A 16,695-nucleotide genomic window follows, 5' to 3' on the forward strand; every position below is an offset into this window, starting at 1 on the left:
TAATACAGAGTACCTATATGTTTCTGCATTATCTGCCATTTAAGACATTTTAGATCCACTATGTGGGAAGATAGACCAGGAATTTATGTGAAATTGATGCCTACAAATATAATGTTAAACCTCTAAAATATTTTAATTGATTGTGATTGCCTAAAATGAAATCACTAGATAAATAATAAGTAAAGAATGGTAACCCCTGTACTTACAAGAGAACATGAGCAATGATGGCATTCACATCAAACAAGGTATCAGTAGGGAATTCTCTGAGTAGTATGTTGCCCCTGTAAAAAGTTTTAAAAAGTGTTACAGAAATATTTCCTTAGCACCCAATTTACTTGTTCCTCTGATATTCTAGGCTATAATGTTAGAGCCTATGTCTTATCCATTACCCCATGCACATCCCAAAGTGCTGGCCATAATATACATTCAAATGCTTATTGAATAAAGACTCAATAACAATGTCAACTTTGAAAAGCTTAGACTCTGGACCTAGCAAAAACACCAGAAGAAGAAAAGTGCAAACAGGGCTTCCTACCAACGTCCCTGTTGCATACACGCAGATTCTCCAAACTGGGTTGGGAAGGAGGCAAGTAGGAGAAATAAATGTCCTCAGCAGGAGGTCTCTGAGGAGACAGAATCTCTCCCCATTTCCTAGGTCAAATCCCAAGAGTTTGAGAAAAGATTCTGAGAAACCTCAGATAGGTTGGCAGACTCAACTGCCCTGGAATCTGGAACCTGGACATTGGCAGATCCCTTGAAAATAAAGTACATTTGTTTCACACCAGAATACAACCTGACATATTCACTTAAACACTGAATTTTCTTAGTGCTTACTTACCAGGCATTTGTAATAGGAATTTATTATTTTTTTTAGTAAACTTCACTGATTTCTTTTTTGTGTTTTTGTTTGTTTTATTTTATTTATTTATCTTTAGAGGGGTAGGGAAGGAGAGAGGAAGGAAACATCAATGTATGGTTGCTTCTCGTGCATCCCCTGCAGAGAACTGGCCCCTGAAGGAAACTGGCCCACAACCCAGGCATGTGCCCTGACTGGGAATCGAACCGCGATCATCTGGTTCGCAGGCCCGCGCTCAATCCACTGAGCTACACCAGCCAGGGCTGTAATAGGAATTTACATAAGATTTTCATGTAATATTTAAAACAACCCTGTGAGGTAGGTATTATTCTTATTTTATAGAGAAGGGAGCTAAGGTACAGGTAACAAATCTATTACTTGGACTTTTTGCTAAGCTTCATATGACCCCCACTGCATACAACTTTATTCTGGATTAGTGATATTTTATATACTTGCATATTCTAGAAGTATACTTTTATATTTGTCCATCACACTCAAAATAGTTTACCTGAATAAATATGCTTTCATCAAATCCTTTTCTTTCCCACAGTATCTTGATGTTTCTTCTTTGATACAATTAACCTTTAAAAGATTACATTTAAGATTTAGAGTATATCAAAAGGTGAATTTTCTTGCTTTGGGAAACAAGAAATAAAATTAAATGCTATAATTTTGTCTCCATATCATATTTTTTATTTTACTTTTCTTTCTGATTTGAATCCCATAATTGCTCATTTACTCAAGTGCTCCAGGTAACCCAGAAAAATGATCTGTTTCTACACCTAATCATAATATTTAATTATACCAAAGAGTTTACATTTAACTGACTTTTATGTGAGAAGTGAGTAGAAGGTAACCAGGTAGAAAAGGAAGGGACTTCCGCCAAGATGGAGGCATAGGTGGAAACACTGTGCCTTCTCCCACAACCAAGTTTGAACACAACAAAGGTTTGGAGAACTAGGACACACCCAAAGACCAGAAAACGGAATTATACGGAAGTCCAACAACTACGAACTGTTCAACGGGGACGGTAAGAGAGGCAGAGCCAGCAGCAGAGCTGGGTCGGGCAGGACAGATCCCCTGACCTAGGCGCGCAGGCAGCCTGGAACCAGTCAGGGTGTGGGGCAGACTGACCTCGGTCGCACATTCGCGCACAGTGAGACGGACCACACAGGCCCCAGGGGGCGAACCAAGTGGTGGAGGGCTGACGGTGGTGGCACACTTGAGTGCAGTGGAACGAAACGCGTGGGCCTGGTGACGGTGGTGGCTGCGGCGCCGGTGGGGGATGCGGCGGCAGGTGGCAGACCAGAAGCCATTGTCCCTCTTTGACCCCGCCCCCACATACAACGTCACAACCCAGCGACTTAGTTGCCCTGCTCTAGTGAACACTTTAGGGCTCTGATCCTGCTACGGAACAGGCACGGACAGCCCAAAAGATGGTGCAAGANATATGAAATGCTAAAGGGACTTATCTAAGAAAAAGAAGATGAAAAATATTAACAGTGAAAGGACAGCAAACACACAGTTATTAACAACCACACCTAAAACAAAAGCAAACCAAGAGGACAGCTAGATCAGGAGTGGAACCACAGAAATGAAGAACACATGGAGGGTTAGAAACAGGGGGGTGGGAGGAGGAGAAGAGGGGAGAAGGCACAGAAAATAGCATAGATGGTAGGTAGAAAATAGATAGGGGGAGGGCGAGAATAGTGGGGGAAATATAGAATCTAAAGAACTTGAGAGACGTGGTTATAAACTAAGGGTGGGGGAATGGTGGGGGAGGGAGTGTGCGGGTGGAGGGGAATGAAGGAGGGAATAGAACAACTGTAATGGTATAATCAATAAAATATATTAAAAAATAAAAAAATTTAAAAAATGAAAAGGAAGGAAACAATTAAAGCAGGATAAAAATCATGAGCAAAGGCTAGGAAGCACAGCAGTTGAGTGGTAAGCGGGAACCATAAAACCATCTCAACAGTGGGCACACGTGTATAGCAGACAGTGGTGGTTTCTCATCCAAAATCCACCCCCCCCTTTGATTTTACTGACAGAACTTCACTAAAAGCAAATTCCCCATTAAAAGACTTCCCCAGACTCCCAACAGCCAAGGATGGCTAAACAGTGTTAGGAGAAGTCAGCTGGTTGGAATTCTTAGAAGACTCCTAAAAGGTGGCTGACTGATACACTTATTCTTCCCACTTCTTCCTGACAAAACAGGTAAGATAGCTACAACACCAACAGTAATCAGGGATCCTGAGGTCTCTTTAAAGAAACCCTTGCTAAGGATGGTGCCTCAGAAAGAATGAACCTAAGTCTTTGATGATGTCACAGCAGCCATAACAGCCCTTGATCAGCTTACAAACAGCTTATAATCAGGACTCTACATTAAAAGTGTAAGGACAATCCTGGCAGCAACATGAAGATAAAATGAAAGGCATCAGAGCACAAAGATAAGGAGGGAGGTTAAAAGAATATCACATCAATATAGGCTAAGGATGACTGAGATGTGAAGTGAAACAGAAAAGAACAAAAAGATTCAAGAGACTTTTCACAAATACACTAAGTAAAATTAGGGAGAAAATTGAGCATGTAAATGCAGCATGAAATAGAGGTGGGGAAGGAATGAGATAAGAATAAAGAGATTACTAGATGGGGAAGACAGGCAGCCACCAACATAACTGACCAAAACAAAGGCTAAAAGAATAGTTACTTCGTTCTGGATTCTGTAAGTTTGGGTTTTTTAGGTGAGTTTTTAATATGCAATTTAATTTTAAGAGAATTTGAGGAACCAGAATAACAATTAGGGAAGCTACATTGTTTAAAAAAATGTTACAAAAGGAGAACTGATACTCAGAAAGGATATCAGAAATAGAGAATTAGAATTAAAAGTCATAGTATAGTCATAACCAAAACAACCTAAATTTTAGTGTGTGTAATTTTAAAAGTCAGAGGATAATGAATGGTTGGCATTATGACAATAGATTTGTCCATTTATCCATTCAATATATATTTGAACACCTACTATATTTTAGTCACTGTTCTAGTCACTGGGGATACAACTAAGTTCCAAATAACAATACTTTATCTTTAGAACTCACATTCTAAAAATAGAGACAGATAATTAAAAAATTAAGTAATATATAATGTTATTAAAAATATTAAAGAATTTTAGGGATCCAGGAAGGCTTCTCTGAGGGGGTGACATTTGCACAAACAACTGAAGTAATAGAGTGAAACATACAAATATAGAAATATGTGGAAGACACGAGTTCTAAGCACAGTGGGAAAATACCTGCAAAGGTCTTGTGGAAATAACACAGCAGGTTCAAGTAACAGAAAGAGGACCATTATGTGTCAAGAACTGAGGAAAGTGGAGGAACTGAAAATGAGATTAGGGAGGAAGCCAGTGTTCACAAGATTGTATCATAACTGTAATGGGAAGCCTTTCTGAAAGGGTAGCAATGTTATCTGACCCATCTCACCTACATGCAGAGAGAGTTTAGTTGACAAAAGTGAAAGGAGAAAGGCCAATTATTAGAAGGCTAGTGTGGTTTCCCAGATGAGAAATGATAGTTTGGACAAGACAGGAGTAAAAGTGAAGGTACAGGAAGTAGTCAGAGTTGGAAAGTTTTGATAGTAGAACCTAAAGGACTTACTGATGGATTGGTCGTGATAGAACAAGTCAAGGATGACTCAAAGTCTTTTTATTTTAAAATCTACCTTGATATAGTAATACTGCCTTACCAGCTTTCTTTTAATTATCACTGGCACAGCATATTTTTTCCTTCATTTGTTTTGAAAATTTCTGAACCCTTTAAAGATGCATTTCTAAATGGCATACAGTTGGGTTTGGTTATTATACATAGTTTGACAATCTTTATGTTCACTGGAACATTTAATCCGTTTACATTACTGTTTTCTTCATCTATCTCTGCCTCCTGAAATCTTAACGTTTGAAGATAATATCAAAATTCTCCTATTTGGGTAGTCTTTCCCCAATACCATACATGACCTTCCACCCCAACAATCAGATATGCACTCTCTTTCCCTGTAACTGCTATGGCATTTTATTCGCATCACATTAATACTGGGTTCTGCTAGTTACTAAAAGAATTTGTGAATTTCTTTCATCCTCCCTATTTAGAATATAAAGTATCCAAAGAAATAGAATGGGTCTTAGGTATCTTTCTGTTCACTAGCCTAAATATTACTAAGCTAATTTTAATCTCATATACATTTACAGAGTATTTGTTATATGCAAGGGGCTGAGCTAGATACTCAATATAGGTCTCTTATTCACCGGTCTACCTTCCATATAGTTTGGCATCCTCAACCATAAAATCAAGTTCAGCCCATAAAGATACCCCCAGTATGAACCTCAATATTCTACACCAGTTATTAGATATATAGTTTACTAGTTACTAGTTATACAACACAATTATCCTTTTTGATTATCATACGTACATATTATTTAATTTCTAAATTTTGGGTTGAAATGTTATTCAGATCTCCTCAGAGATGAGTACCATTATCATTCTAGAGTGTAATGAGTTGTTCAAAGTTAGCTGACACCTCTATACAAACAGAATTGAATTATTTTTGTAAGGTATACAACCATGACAGAAAAGTATGTATTTGGTTTCTGTCCCCGGTTCCTGACACAGAGTTTCTAAAACCCTTGTAATTTCCTGAGTGACAGGAATACTCGGAGCATTTCTGGCCTTTATTTGGGCCTCTAATATTTGGCCTTTAACTCCAGTTCCTGAAATAGGAGCTTCTAAAACCCGAGTTGTCTTTTTTTATGCTAAAGAGATGACTGGTGGCTGGGGCTCCTATATAGGTTCAGGATACAGTCTGGTTTTCAGAAAGACAGAACAATCATTAAGAGGGCTGGAACTTTAAACCCCACCTCCCATCCTCCACGCTGGAGATTGTTAATCACCAATGGCCAATGATTTAATCTGTCATACCTCCATAAGGCAACCTTCACAGAACCCCAAATAACAGATTTAGAGAACTTCAGGGTTGATGAACACCATCCAAACCTGAGGAGAACGACACACCCCAAACTACACAAGGACGGAGGCTTGAGACTTGCTGACCTCACCCTATGCATCTTTTCCACTTGGCTGTTCCTGAGGTAGCCTTTATGATAAACCAATAATAGCAAGTAACGAGTTTCCCTGAGTTCTATGAGCCATTACAGCAAATTATCAAAGCTTAGGAGGGGAAGGTGAGAACACCCAATTTGTAGCCAAGTCCTATAGAAGTCAATTATAGGTAACCTGGAGACACACTACTTGTACCTGGCAAATGAAGTGACAGGTGGTCTTATAACACCGAACCCTTAACCTGTGGGGTCTGTGCTAACTCTGGGCAGTTAGTGTCAGAATTGCTTGGTGTGGAAAACTCACACATTTGGTGTCAGAAGTGTCCTATGGGTAGAGGAAACAATATCCTTTTAATAGACAAGGTTAGTTAAACTTTGTGCTTCCTGCCCTGGGAACTAGCTGCAGAGACCAAGAGGGACAATAGCCATCTCTTGGAAAAGGAAGACTAGTGAACCAAGAACAAATAGATGTAGTGTAGAAGTAAAAGGAATTGTATGGAAAGTAACCTCACAGGATAAACTGATCGTAAATTCCTAACTGGGGAAGTCATGATGAGTAGTCATGCCCCAGGCAAATAACTTTAGTAAAAGGCTTATCTTTGCCTTAAGCAAGCCTCATCTTCGTTTCTGTGTGCCTAGGTTAGCACACTTTGACCTTAATGTGACACCTTTTCAGACCCCTCCTTTTAAAGGGGTAAGAGCACATAATATTAACTATCCTGTATCCAGTCCTGGCCTTACTTTCTCCCATCTCCATGTAATCATTTTAAAATTCCCTCCTTAATTTCAAATGCATGAAGGGAACTGTTATTCTCCAGATCATTTGAAATCTTATTCCACAGGGTATGTTGTCAATTTGGCTCAAATAAGCTCTTACAAATATTCTCTACAGGTTTGGACATTTCTTATGTTGACAACAGAAAGTTAGGTACACACTAATCTGAAACAATTTAATAATCCCTGGGTTACTCCTCATTCAGTTTTCTGAGGTACCAATTCTAAATTTAAAATAAGTATAAGGCTCATGTAGCTATCTAATCCACGATGCCTGCGGAAATTTTCCATGGCAAGTTTGAAAACTTTTTGAGAAAAGAATATATAATTTTAAGTTAGGTTATTTTAACCTTATTCTAAAAATAAATAAAACTACAGCATAAGAAATTCTAAAAACTTATAACAGAAAAAAAAGTACTTCAGTTACCTCAATTTTGGTACCTCCATTTGTGCTAGTAGAATTTATTATTATTTATTAATAAATAATTGAATTGTAACATGTTTGTCAGGCAAAACAAAATAAAAGTCTAACTATAGGACTGAAAAATGACACCAAAGCCACAAGAGAGTAATTTACAAAATTAAATTGATCTGGAACTATTTTTTTGTGTTTCTGTTTACACTTACAAAAAAGGTAGCAATTTTTTTTTACAGTTTGGAAAAAGAAGTAAAACAATATAAGCATTTTTAGATATTCAGCGCAGTCACTCAAATGTAAAATGTCTGTCACTGATAATTTATTAACAAGAATATCTTTCTACCTTTGCAACAGAAATTCCATAGTCTTGGAGATGTTTAACAGCCTTACTCAGTTCTTCAAGAAATATAGAAGTACTTGAAGAATCTAAAATAAAAAAAGTTTTATGAATTTTTAATGAATTGCACCTTAGAAAAGATAAAATCTTAAAATTAAAGTCCAAAGCTGCATAAGTAAAAAGAAATATATTAGTTTGCCCAACCAGTACGCAACAACAAATAAGCAGTAACTAAATATACCTAGTTATAGTATATTTATACCCTTATTTCCAAAGCCTCATTATTCTTATTTATAATGTCTTTATAATGACATATTTTAACTTTGTAAGTAACTTTAAAAACTTTCTAAAACAACAGGGTAAATAAATATTTAATTTAAACCTAATATTTGGCATTATTTTACCAAGTTTAATACCATATACAAAAAAACACATGTATACATGCATAAAACTTTCAAAATGGTTTTAAATATAATTTTCAAATAATAATTATAAGGGAACCAATAGAAATGTGGATTTAGTTCACTTACTAATTGCAAAATAGCATGTTTTTTATGCATGAAGACTAAAATGAAACCATTACAATTATCAGTTATGTTTAAGAGTTACATTAGTTAATTTATCTTATGGTATAGCTAAAGCATCTCTAATACTACATTTAAAGTTTAAAAACACTTTTAAAATATTTACATGAACAAGAATTAAATAAAAATAAAAAAATAAAATATTTACATGCTAAAAATATGAAAGAGCATACTTTCAGAAATGACTATGTAAAATTGATGCTATTATCTTAACAGTTCCTTTTTATCTAGAATTTAGTATGGACTAGTACATGAGTAAAGTCACTTATCCTTATCCTCACAACAAATTATAAAGCAAGTACTATTTCCTCCTTGTGGATGACAAAAAAGACAGAAGTTAAGTGACTTGACCAAGGTCATAGAACAGGTCAAGTGGCAGAATCAGGATTTAAACTGAGGCAGGCAGGCATATTGTAGTAGAAGCATTGTAGCACATTAATCCCAACAGTAAGCTCTCAGTGAGCATACTGATTAAATAGCCATAGAAATGTCATAAAATCAGAATATAAAAAATACTTACCAGCTTGATAAAAATAAGCTAAGGAGGCTTTCCCTGCTTGCAAGGTACTGAAATATTGCTGAGGACTCAGTTCTGGTAGAGAGTTGACTGCTGCCTTATAAACGAAACACATGATGACAAAAGAGATGCCAATTCTAAGTACAGTGAAACTGAAAGACATCATCGGCTGTAGTTGTATATAAGCAGGAGATTGTGTCTGTTTGTTCACTGCTGTGCTCTGTTGCCTCAGACAATACCTGGTAAGAGTAGGGGTTCAAAAAAGTTTTGCTGAATGAATTTGTTAAATAAATGACTAGAGTAAACTATGCAAAAAAGAATAATATAAGACATTGCTTATACATTTTATCTTCCCAGCACTTTATTATTTCTTTCTAGTAAAAATTCGAGAGGGGATGATATATAATGACATTGATTTAATAATGCTATTGATTTTTGATACTTCTAAAAGACAGTCAGGAAAATGCAATACTAAGTATCTCAAGTTTAACAGGTAGTTTCTGGAGTATGTGAAGCTAACTGTCATTTTTAAAAGCTCTAAAATTTATTCTCTAACATCCAATTTGTTTTTTAAATTGACCATTTTACCCTTCTCTACTGGGAGTATATTTACAATTAATACACAAACAGCTATTTAATACCATTAACATGGAAGTGACACGTTCAAAATACACATATTTAGTTGGTCCGAAGGTTGTGGGTTATTGTTAAGCTGATTAAAATACGCATATTTATCTACTATGTTTACACTTTTTTTACTTTAAAGTCCCTAGAAGATAGTTATTAAAACTACTTATGAACATTTTCTTAATACAGTTTTAATGCTCAAGACTTTGATTTATTCATACAACTAAGACATTCAAATATCTTTTCAATTCAGTTCTATTTTCCGATCTCAGATTTGTTCTAGATTATCCTCCTCTCATCTTTCATGCTCCTCTTACTTCCACACTGTCCTCCGCATCTGCTTTCAATTCTCGTTTTGCTACTTTCATATTTCTCTTAAACAATTTCTTCTTTCAGGAAGTTTCTGTACTAACAATCTATATTATTATGTTTAAAAGAATACAGTTAGGAAAATTTGTATAATACAAAAATATACTTCTAGAAGGTAAACATATGCCCACAGGTATAGGTGAGAATCTTTTCAAACAATCACTACCCTAAAACAACAGACAGCTGTGTGCGGGGAGGAGAAGCAAAAATTACTCAGAAACATAGGGGTAGAATTTTTCAGTAAAGAATAAAATGATAAAAGAATTTAAAAATTAGAAAAAATGATATTAAATTTGGTATTTCATCTTTTTCAATATTATCAATAAGCATAGAACACCTCTCCCTAAAGAGTAGGTATATCAAAAAAGGAGCTAATCACTTGTGATTACTTCCTGATATTCTTTTCATTACAGCTAATTAATATCAAACAGTGAATTAATTTACCATCAATTTTTAATAATAAGTCCCCTAGAGTTCAAAAACTCAAGTAGAATGATGAGTGAGGACTGTGAGAGGTATATAAAAAATAATTTTAATGATATAATTAAGGGATATCCTTGACATTAAAATTGATTATACATTATAGCCATTTTAAGCCAGCATATTTTAAAGCCACTTTATATTAATAGGAATGGTTTAAAAATAGGTCATCCAAGATTTTATTTATATTCTGGAGGTGGGGAAAATGCATACATCTTGAGCCTAAGAGAATAGCTATATAAAATCTTTTACCAATGAAGTAATTCCAACCTAATTAAAAGGTAAAATACTTAAAGTACAATTGTAAGATTCAAATATAAAGTATCACTTTTCCTGTCTTTGTGCTTACAATTCAATTATTTCAGCACTAAATTGAACATTGGGGTTAACATACGATTCTTTTCCCCTAGAATGTATTTTGTAACACCAAAAGTTCTAACTGTACATTCAAGACTTGAATACTTTCCCACATCTCTCTCATTAATCAAATGAGGTTATACATTTCAAAGTACTTTGCATTTGGTCAATTGGAGATTTTGGTGGTTATTCTTACATTTTTTGGAAATGGGAACTAAATAGTAACTTCTGCAGTTTGTTCCATCTTTGATCAGTTTAATTATTTAGGAAATGAATTAAAACAGAGAATATTGCACAGGTCAGCTAGAAATAGAGGTTACATGATCATAATAAAATAAACACTGAATGATGACTTAACCAAACCTATGACAACCACAGCTGAGTAGATGGGGAGACAAAAAATAAGGAATCACGCAGTCAGGGTGAAAAGGGGATAAAAGAGAGCTAAATGTTCATCTCTCACAAGACGAAAAGCCAAGTTTATTGGAAACAGGAATATCAATGCCAAAAGAAACAGGGAGCAGTTAAAAGTAATTGCCTTTAAGGAACAATAAATTGAAGAGGGGGAAGATACCAAAGGAGCTTTTGAAACCCTATCAAAAGATCTGACTCTTTAAACAGTGTACCTTTCACTTTGCTTTTTAAAGAAATTACTTATATGTAATGAAATCTTTTACAGCTTCTACTCTTATCAATCCAATCTACCCTAAGGGGCCACCAAAGACTGTTCATTTCACATGAATAAAATGCATTTTCCTAGGGACATGGTCTCCTCATAAAAAGATCTTAAAAAGGTAAGTGTGGATGGTGAGTGGTGGGGAAAGAAAACACCCACTTCCAGTGAAGTCTGAGGCCACCAGGCAACTTATTCTAAGTGAAAGTGGTATGTCTCTTTTAAGCAATAGTTCTAACAGCTACTGTGTAATATACCAGGCTTTATTTTCTTCTGTCACAGGCACTAAAAATGCTCAAATAGTGGCTGCTTACCAACGTAGGTCCCTGTTTATGAACGTAGGTTCATACGTTTATCAACATATGAATGCAACAAAGAGAGCCTGTAGCTGACATGCAATGAGCATGTGACATAGAAGAAATAAACTTTGTTATCTTAAGCCACTGAGATTTGAGGAGTTATAATTGCAGAACAATTTAATTTAGCTTCACAGGCATAAAACCAGAAATGAGATGCTACCTTAACAAGAACTCTAAAATACTACATCAGGGATTAAGCAGCAAGGGCCTAATCAAGAAAACTTTTTTCTCAAGAAAACTTATCAGAGATACGAGCTCAGCAAATGATCCACATTAAGAAGTGGCAAAATATCTGATGAAACTGTCACTAGAATAATTTGAAAGGGGCATGTACCTTTCATAATGAATAATGAATTTGTACCTTTCATACTCATAATGAATTTATGAGTATGTATCTAGGTGGCTAAAGGAGTTATTTATAGCCCTAAGAGAAAAGGCTAGAAAAGGGAAGATGAGTACTGTGTGATAGTTGCTGTTGGTTCCGGCCAAGATGGAGGCATAGGTGGAACACTGTGCCTCCTCGCACAACCAAGTTTAAAGACAACAAAGTTTTAGTAACAAAACACAACCAAAACACAGAAAATTGAACTGTACAACAATGAACCATTCATCCAGACCAGTAAGAGGGATGAAGTCAGTGGCTGACGAAGAGGGGTCTCGCAGAAAAAAGTGGCCAGACTGACCCAGGCACGCAGGTGGCAGTTGGCAGATCCCAGGTGTGGGGTGGCAATAGGTGGACCCACTGGGGGCGCAAGGAGGCTGGATGACTACAGTCACACATTCACACTCAGATAAACCAGGTGAAGGAGGGAGCAGTGAGACAAACTGCACAGGCTAGGGCCCAGCGACATAAATTAAAGCCTAAAAGCACCAACTGGAAAAACTTTCAGGGTTGAGGTGCCAGGAGAAGCTCCCAGGCTCACAGACTGTTTGTTGGAAAGACCCACAGGGTCCTAGAGGGTGCATAGGCCCACACGGGCACCAGGGAGGCCCAGTTTGCTTGTAGGAAGCAGCAGAGGGGCCCGAAATCTGAGAGAGAGCGCTTGGAACACGCCATTGCCCCTCTCGGACCCCACTCCCACATGCAGCGTCACAACCCAGTGACTGGATCACCCCTCCCTGGTGAACACCAAAGGCTCCGCTCCTCATACGTAAGAGGCAGGAACAGACCAAAACATCATGGCTCAAGAAGAACAGCTCAAAGCCCAGAGCCAATACTTCTAAGCAACAAAGAGATAGCCAACTTATCAGAAGCACAGTTCAAAATACTGGTGATCAGGATGCTCACAGAACTGGTTGATTTTAGTCACAAATTAGAGGAATAAATGAAGGCTAAGCTAATTGAAATGAAGGAAAACGAACAGGAAACCAATAGTGCTGGAAAGGAAACTGGGACTCAAATCAATGGAGTAGACCAGAAGGAAGAAAAAAATGACCAAACAGAAAAGTATGAAGAAGGAAAAATTAAAAAAAAATAAGGAGAAGCTTAGGAACCTCCAGGACATCTTTAAACATTCCAACATCCGGATTATAGGGGTACCAGAAGGGGGGAAAGAAACAGCCACGAGTGGAAAACTTATTTGAACAAATAATAGAGGAGAACTTCCCCAGTCTGGCAAAGGAAATAGACTTCCAGGAAATCCAGGAAGCTCAGAGAGTCCAGAAGAAATCAGACCCAAGGAGGAACACGCCAAGGCACATCATAATTACCCAAGATTAAAATGAAGGAGAGAATCCTAGAAGCAGCAAGAGATAAGGAGACAGTAACCTACAAAGGAGTTAACATCAGACTGTCAGCTGATTTCTCAAAAGAGACCTTACAGGCAAGAAGGGGCTGGAAAGAAGTATTCCAAGTCATGAAAGACAAGGACCTACATCCAAGATTGCTCTACCCAGCACAGCTTTCATTTAGAATGGAAGGGCAGATAAAGTGCTTCTCAGATAAGGTCAAGTTCAAGGAGTTCATCATCACCAAGCCCTTATTATATGAAATGTTAAAGGGACTTATCTAAGAAAAAGAAGATAAAAAATACGAACAGGAAAAAGACAGCAAACTCATAATTATTAACAACCACATCTAAAAGAAAAGCAAACTAAGCAAACAACTACAACAGGAACAGAACCACAGAATGGAGATCATATGGAGGGTTAGCAACAGGGGAGTGGGAGGAGGGGGGGGAGAAGGTACAGAGAATAAGTGGCATAGACGGTAGGTAGAAATTAGACAGGGGAAGGGCAAGAATAGTATGGGAAATGGAGAAGCTAAAGGACTTATGACATGTGGACATGAGCTAAAGAGGGGGTAATGTGGGTGGGAGAGGGTGTACAGGGTGGAGGGGCATGGAGGGGGGAAATGGAACAATTGTAATAGCATAATCCACAAAATATATTTTTAAAAGAATAAAAAAATGAAAAGGACCTCTTGCAGGGCAAAGCCAAGGTCCATGGAGAACTATGCTCTAGACCATGTGCCAGAATATGAACTGTTACTGGTCTATGATAATAAGGTGAACACAGAAATTTAGTGTGAATGTTTAGAAGCTTTTATAGCAATTCCACACAGTTGCAAATAAAATGCTTAAGTGTAACAAAAGTTTTTGTTTGGCACCAAAATACTAAGAGACTCCTTACAGGAAAATGAGGAAGAAATACTTCAAGGGAAAAACACAGACATTTCTGCTAGTGAGAGAAGGGGGCAAGGATTTTCCTTTATGTATTCTCTGGACAGATGGAGCAAGCTGTTGGTCCTCTTCAGCTAGAGCAATCCTACTCTGGGATTGGGTCCAGTATATAATACTTGGTAAACAGTTCGGCTTTAAATGTTTGAAAAACCATTGTACTAAAGTAATCTGCTCTCCTAGAACAACAATATCCAGTCATTGTGTATTTGGACACATTTCTAATTTTAAAATATCTAGCAACAAGCTTTTCTAGAATACCCTTGATTCAGTTCCCCTTTATAGGCTTAAATTTGCCATACGATTAACTGTAAAACTAATGGTTTTCCCTCTTAAGAAAAAGAGGAAATTAACAACTGTAAACATTAAATAAATTATACCAAATCTGTGGGCATCATTCTCTGGGGAAAGACACGTTTCACACTTTGCAACAAATGGGGCACTTAATGCTTACTAAGTTTCTGTAAGAGTATTCTGTCAAAAATCAGCTTACTTATGGTTTAACACTGCTCCTGTAGAACAGAACCTGCTCACTGAACTAGCCTCAAATAAAACGTCGATTATATCTCACTACAGCTTATCATTTAAGACCCGAAGGTGGCAATAAAGGGAGTCAACAGCATCAGCATCTATTTTACAGCCCCTTCAAGACAGTTGGGGGAAAATCCTTTCTCTCCACCCATACCCTGCAACAAACACCCCCCCCCCAAAGAAAACAGAAGGCTATCCAGACTTGCAATGACAATGGAATAAAAAGTCTTACAAGCAAAACCTAAAACTAGTCTGAGTACTATCCAGATGGTAACTATCACTTTGAGAGTATAGGGAAAAAGGAAAAAAACCTTCATGGAGAAGAAAATCTATTCATGACCTAAATTTTACACCTCATTGATAATGGAAGATAAAAAACAGTGAACATGCCAGAGAACAGGAGGGTCTACTGATTTTGCCAAGTGCCTCAAATCACATAATTTTGAGTTCATGCTTAATTTGTGTGCTTAAGCACATAACTGCAATTAGTTAACTCACTGTTGCCATGAGCACTCTGTCCCTTTTCAAGTAGAACTGTGTACAGCCCTAACCACATGCTCTAGGAATCCATTAGGTGAATTTCTTACACTCTAATGAACATGAGATCCTTTTCGAAAGCATTGTTGGATTAGGTCTGTTAACTTCTTTACAGCAAATGGTACCATACATAGGCTGCACTGCATAACTGCTCAGCTGACGTTTCACCTGATACCCACCTAACAGTGCTAGGCCTCAATATCTATCACAGTTTATTAACACACCCATAAAAGAACCCCAAACCCACCAGCATCTGGGGCCTGCAGGGACTACCATTCCAGAATCGGGAGTACAAAACTGACTTTAAAGTTCCCTATGGATCACTAGCTAGGAAAAAAAAGGTATAAACACTCTTTTTGGGCAAAGCATTAGAGCGAAAGATAGTGAGTTAGGAAAGGTTGGGTGTTGGCTGTGCCAGTAAATGCGCCCAAGTCTTCCAGATACTGAACTTGTGGTGTGCGGCTCATTCTAAGAAAAACACGAATTATTTTCTCATTATTTTGCACTATTCTGTTTATTACCAAATACACACACACACACACAAAAGTCAACAAATGTTATGTTAGTCCCATACACGTTGGGAAATTTATTTACTCTCTACTCATTTATAGCAGTAACAAAGCTTTTATTTTGTGTCTATCAGCCCCAGACCGCTGGCGCCACCATTTACCACAGACAGAAGGAAGGTTTGAAGACTACATGTGGGATTTTAGGGGCACAGACTATTCTACTGCTTCCTCTGTAGACCTTCACCAATAACAGAATTCTAGTTCTGCCTTTTCCCTAAACTCATGCCGAGAGCATCTTTCCGAATTCTACATTTCAAAGGGTCACATTCCACCTATTCATATCGCTTGGATCTATATCTCATCCTAATACCACTCCTCTTTCAGGGGCAGTTCCCGAGGAAGGGAAGAGTCTTCCTTAGAACTTCGGTTCACCCTTCGCCTCATTCCATTCCCTCTCCCCTCCAAGGGCTCAGGATTTTCTCGCCGCTCACGCTGGGAAAGAAGTAAGCAAAATGCCCCGCAGAAGAATCCAAGTGAGGCCCCTTCTAAAGCAATCTCCAGAGCTCAGCGGTGCGGCCCTCGCTTGGGGAGAGAGGCTTGGTCTCAATCCCCATCCTTGCAGGCAGAGACCACAGCCCCTAGAGCCGAGGATCCGCACTGCCACCCACCTGCTTCGGCGCTTCCGACAGGTCCCGCCACCTGAAGGAGAGACTCAAGGCGGGTCCTCGCTCCACACAACCCGCTCGCCCCGCACCGCGAACCTCTAAGCCTAGTCGCGAAAAATAGCCGCCTCCGGCGGCCACCGCTGTGTAGAACCCGCCTGCGAGCCAAAAGAAAAAAAAAAAAAATCCAAGGCTCCTCCCTCTCCTCGTGCTCCTTACGTGCGACCTCTCCAACCAATTGATAGCGCAGTGGGCGGAGCGAAATCCGCCCCCGGAGACAAGCGACAACCCAGTCCTCCCGCCGGTGCAAGAGAGCC

At 38.0% G+C, this 16,695-nt stretch overlaps 1 protein-coding gene across 1 annotated transcript in view; it reads right to left on the reverse strand.

Moving 5' to 3' along the window:
* Positions 1-16,547, reverse strand: part of TXNDC16 (thioredoxin domain containing 16) — a 78,158-nt gene extending 61,611 nt beyond the window's left edge. Inside the window, exons 1-5 of the mRNA XM_037054312.1 lie at positions 16,385-16,547; positions 8,600-8,835; positions 7,502-7,584; positions 1,365-1,438; positions 207-281 (exon numbers count right to left, since the gene is read on the reverse strand). Coding sequence (XP_036910207.1) covers positions 207-281; positions 1,365-1,438; positions 7,502-7,584; positions 8,600-8,762 — 395 coding nt within the window. The 5' untranslated portion in view covers positions 8,763-8,835; positions 16,385-16,547. The remainder of the gene's footprint in view (positions 1-206; positions 282-1,364; positions 1,439-7,501; positions 7,585-8,599; positions 8,836-16,384) is intronic.
* Positions 16,548-16,695: the final 148 nt, after the last annotated feature.

This window comes from Sturnira hondurensis, unplaced genomic scaffold (genome assembly GCF_014824575.4).
Source record: "Sturnira hondurensis isolate 20B ecotype Veracruz unplaced genomic scaffold, ASM1482457v3 Scaffold0008196, whole genome shotgun sequence".
Taxonomy (NCBI): Eukaryota; Metazoa; Chordata; class Mammalia; order Chiroptera; family Phyllostomidae; genus Sturnira; species Sturnira hondurensis.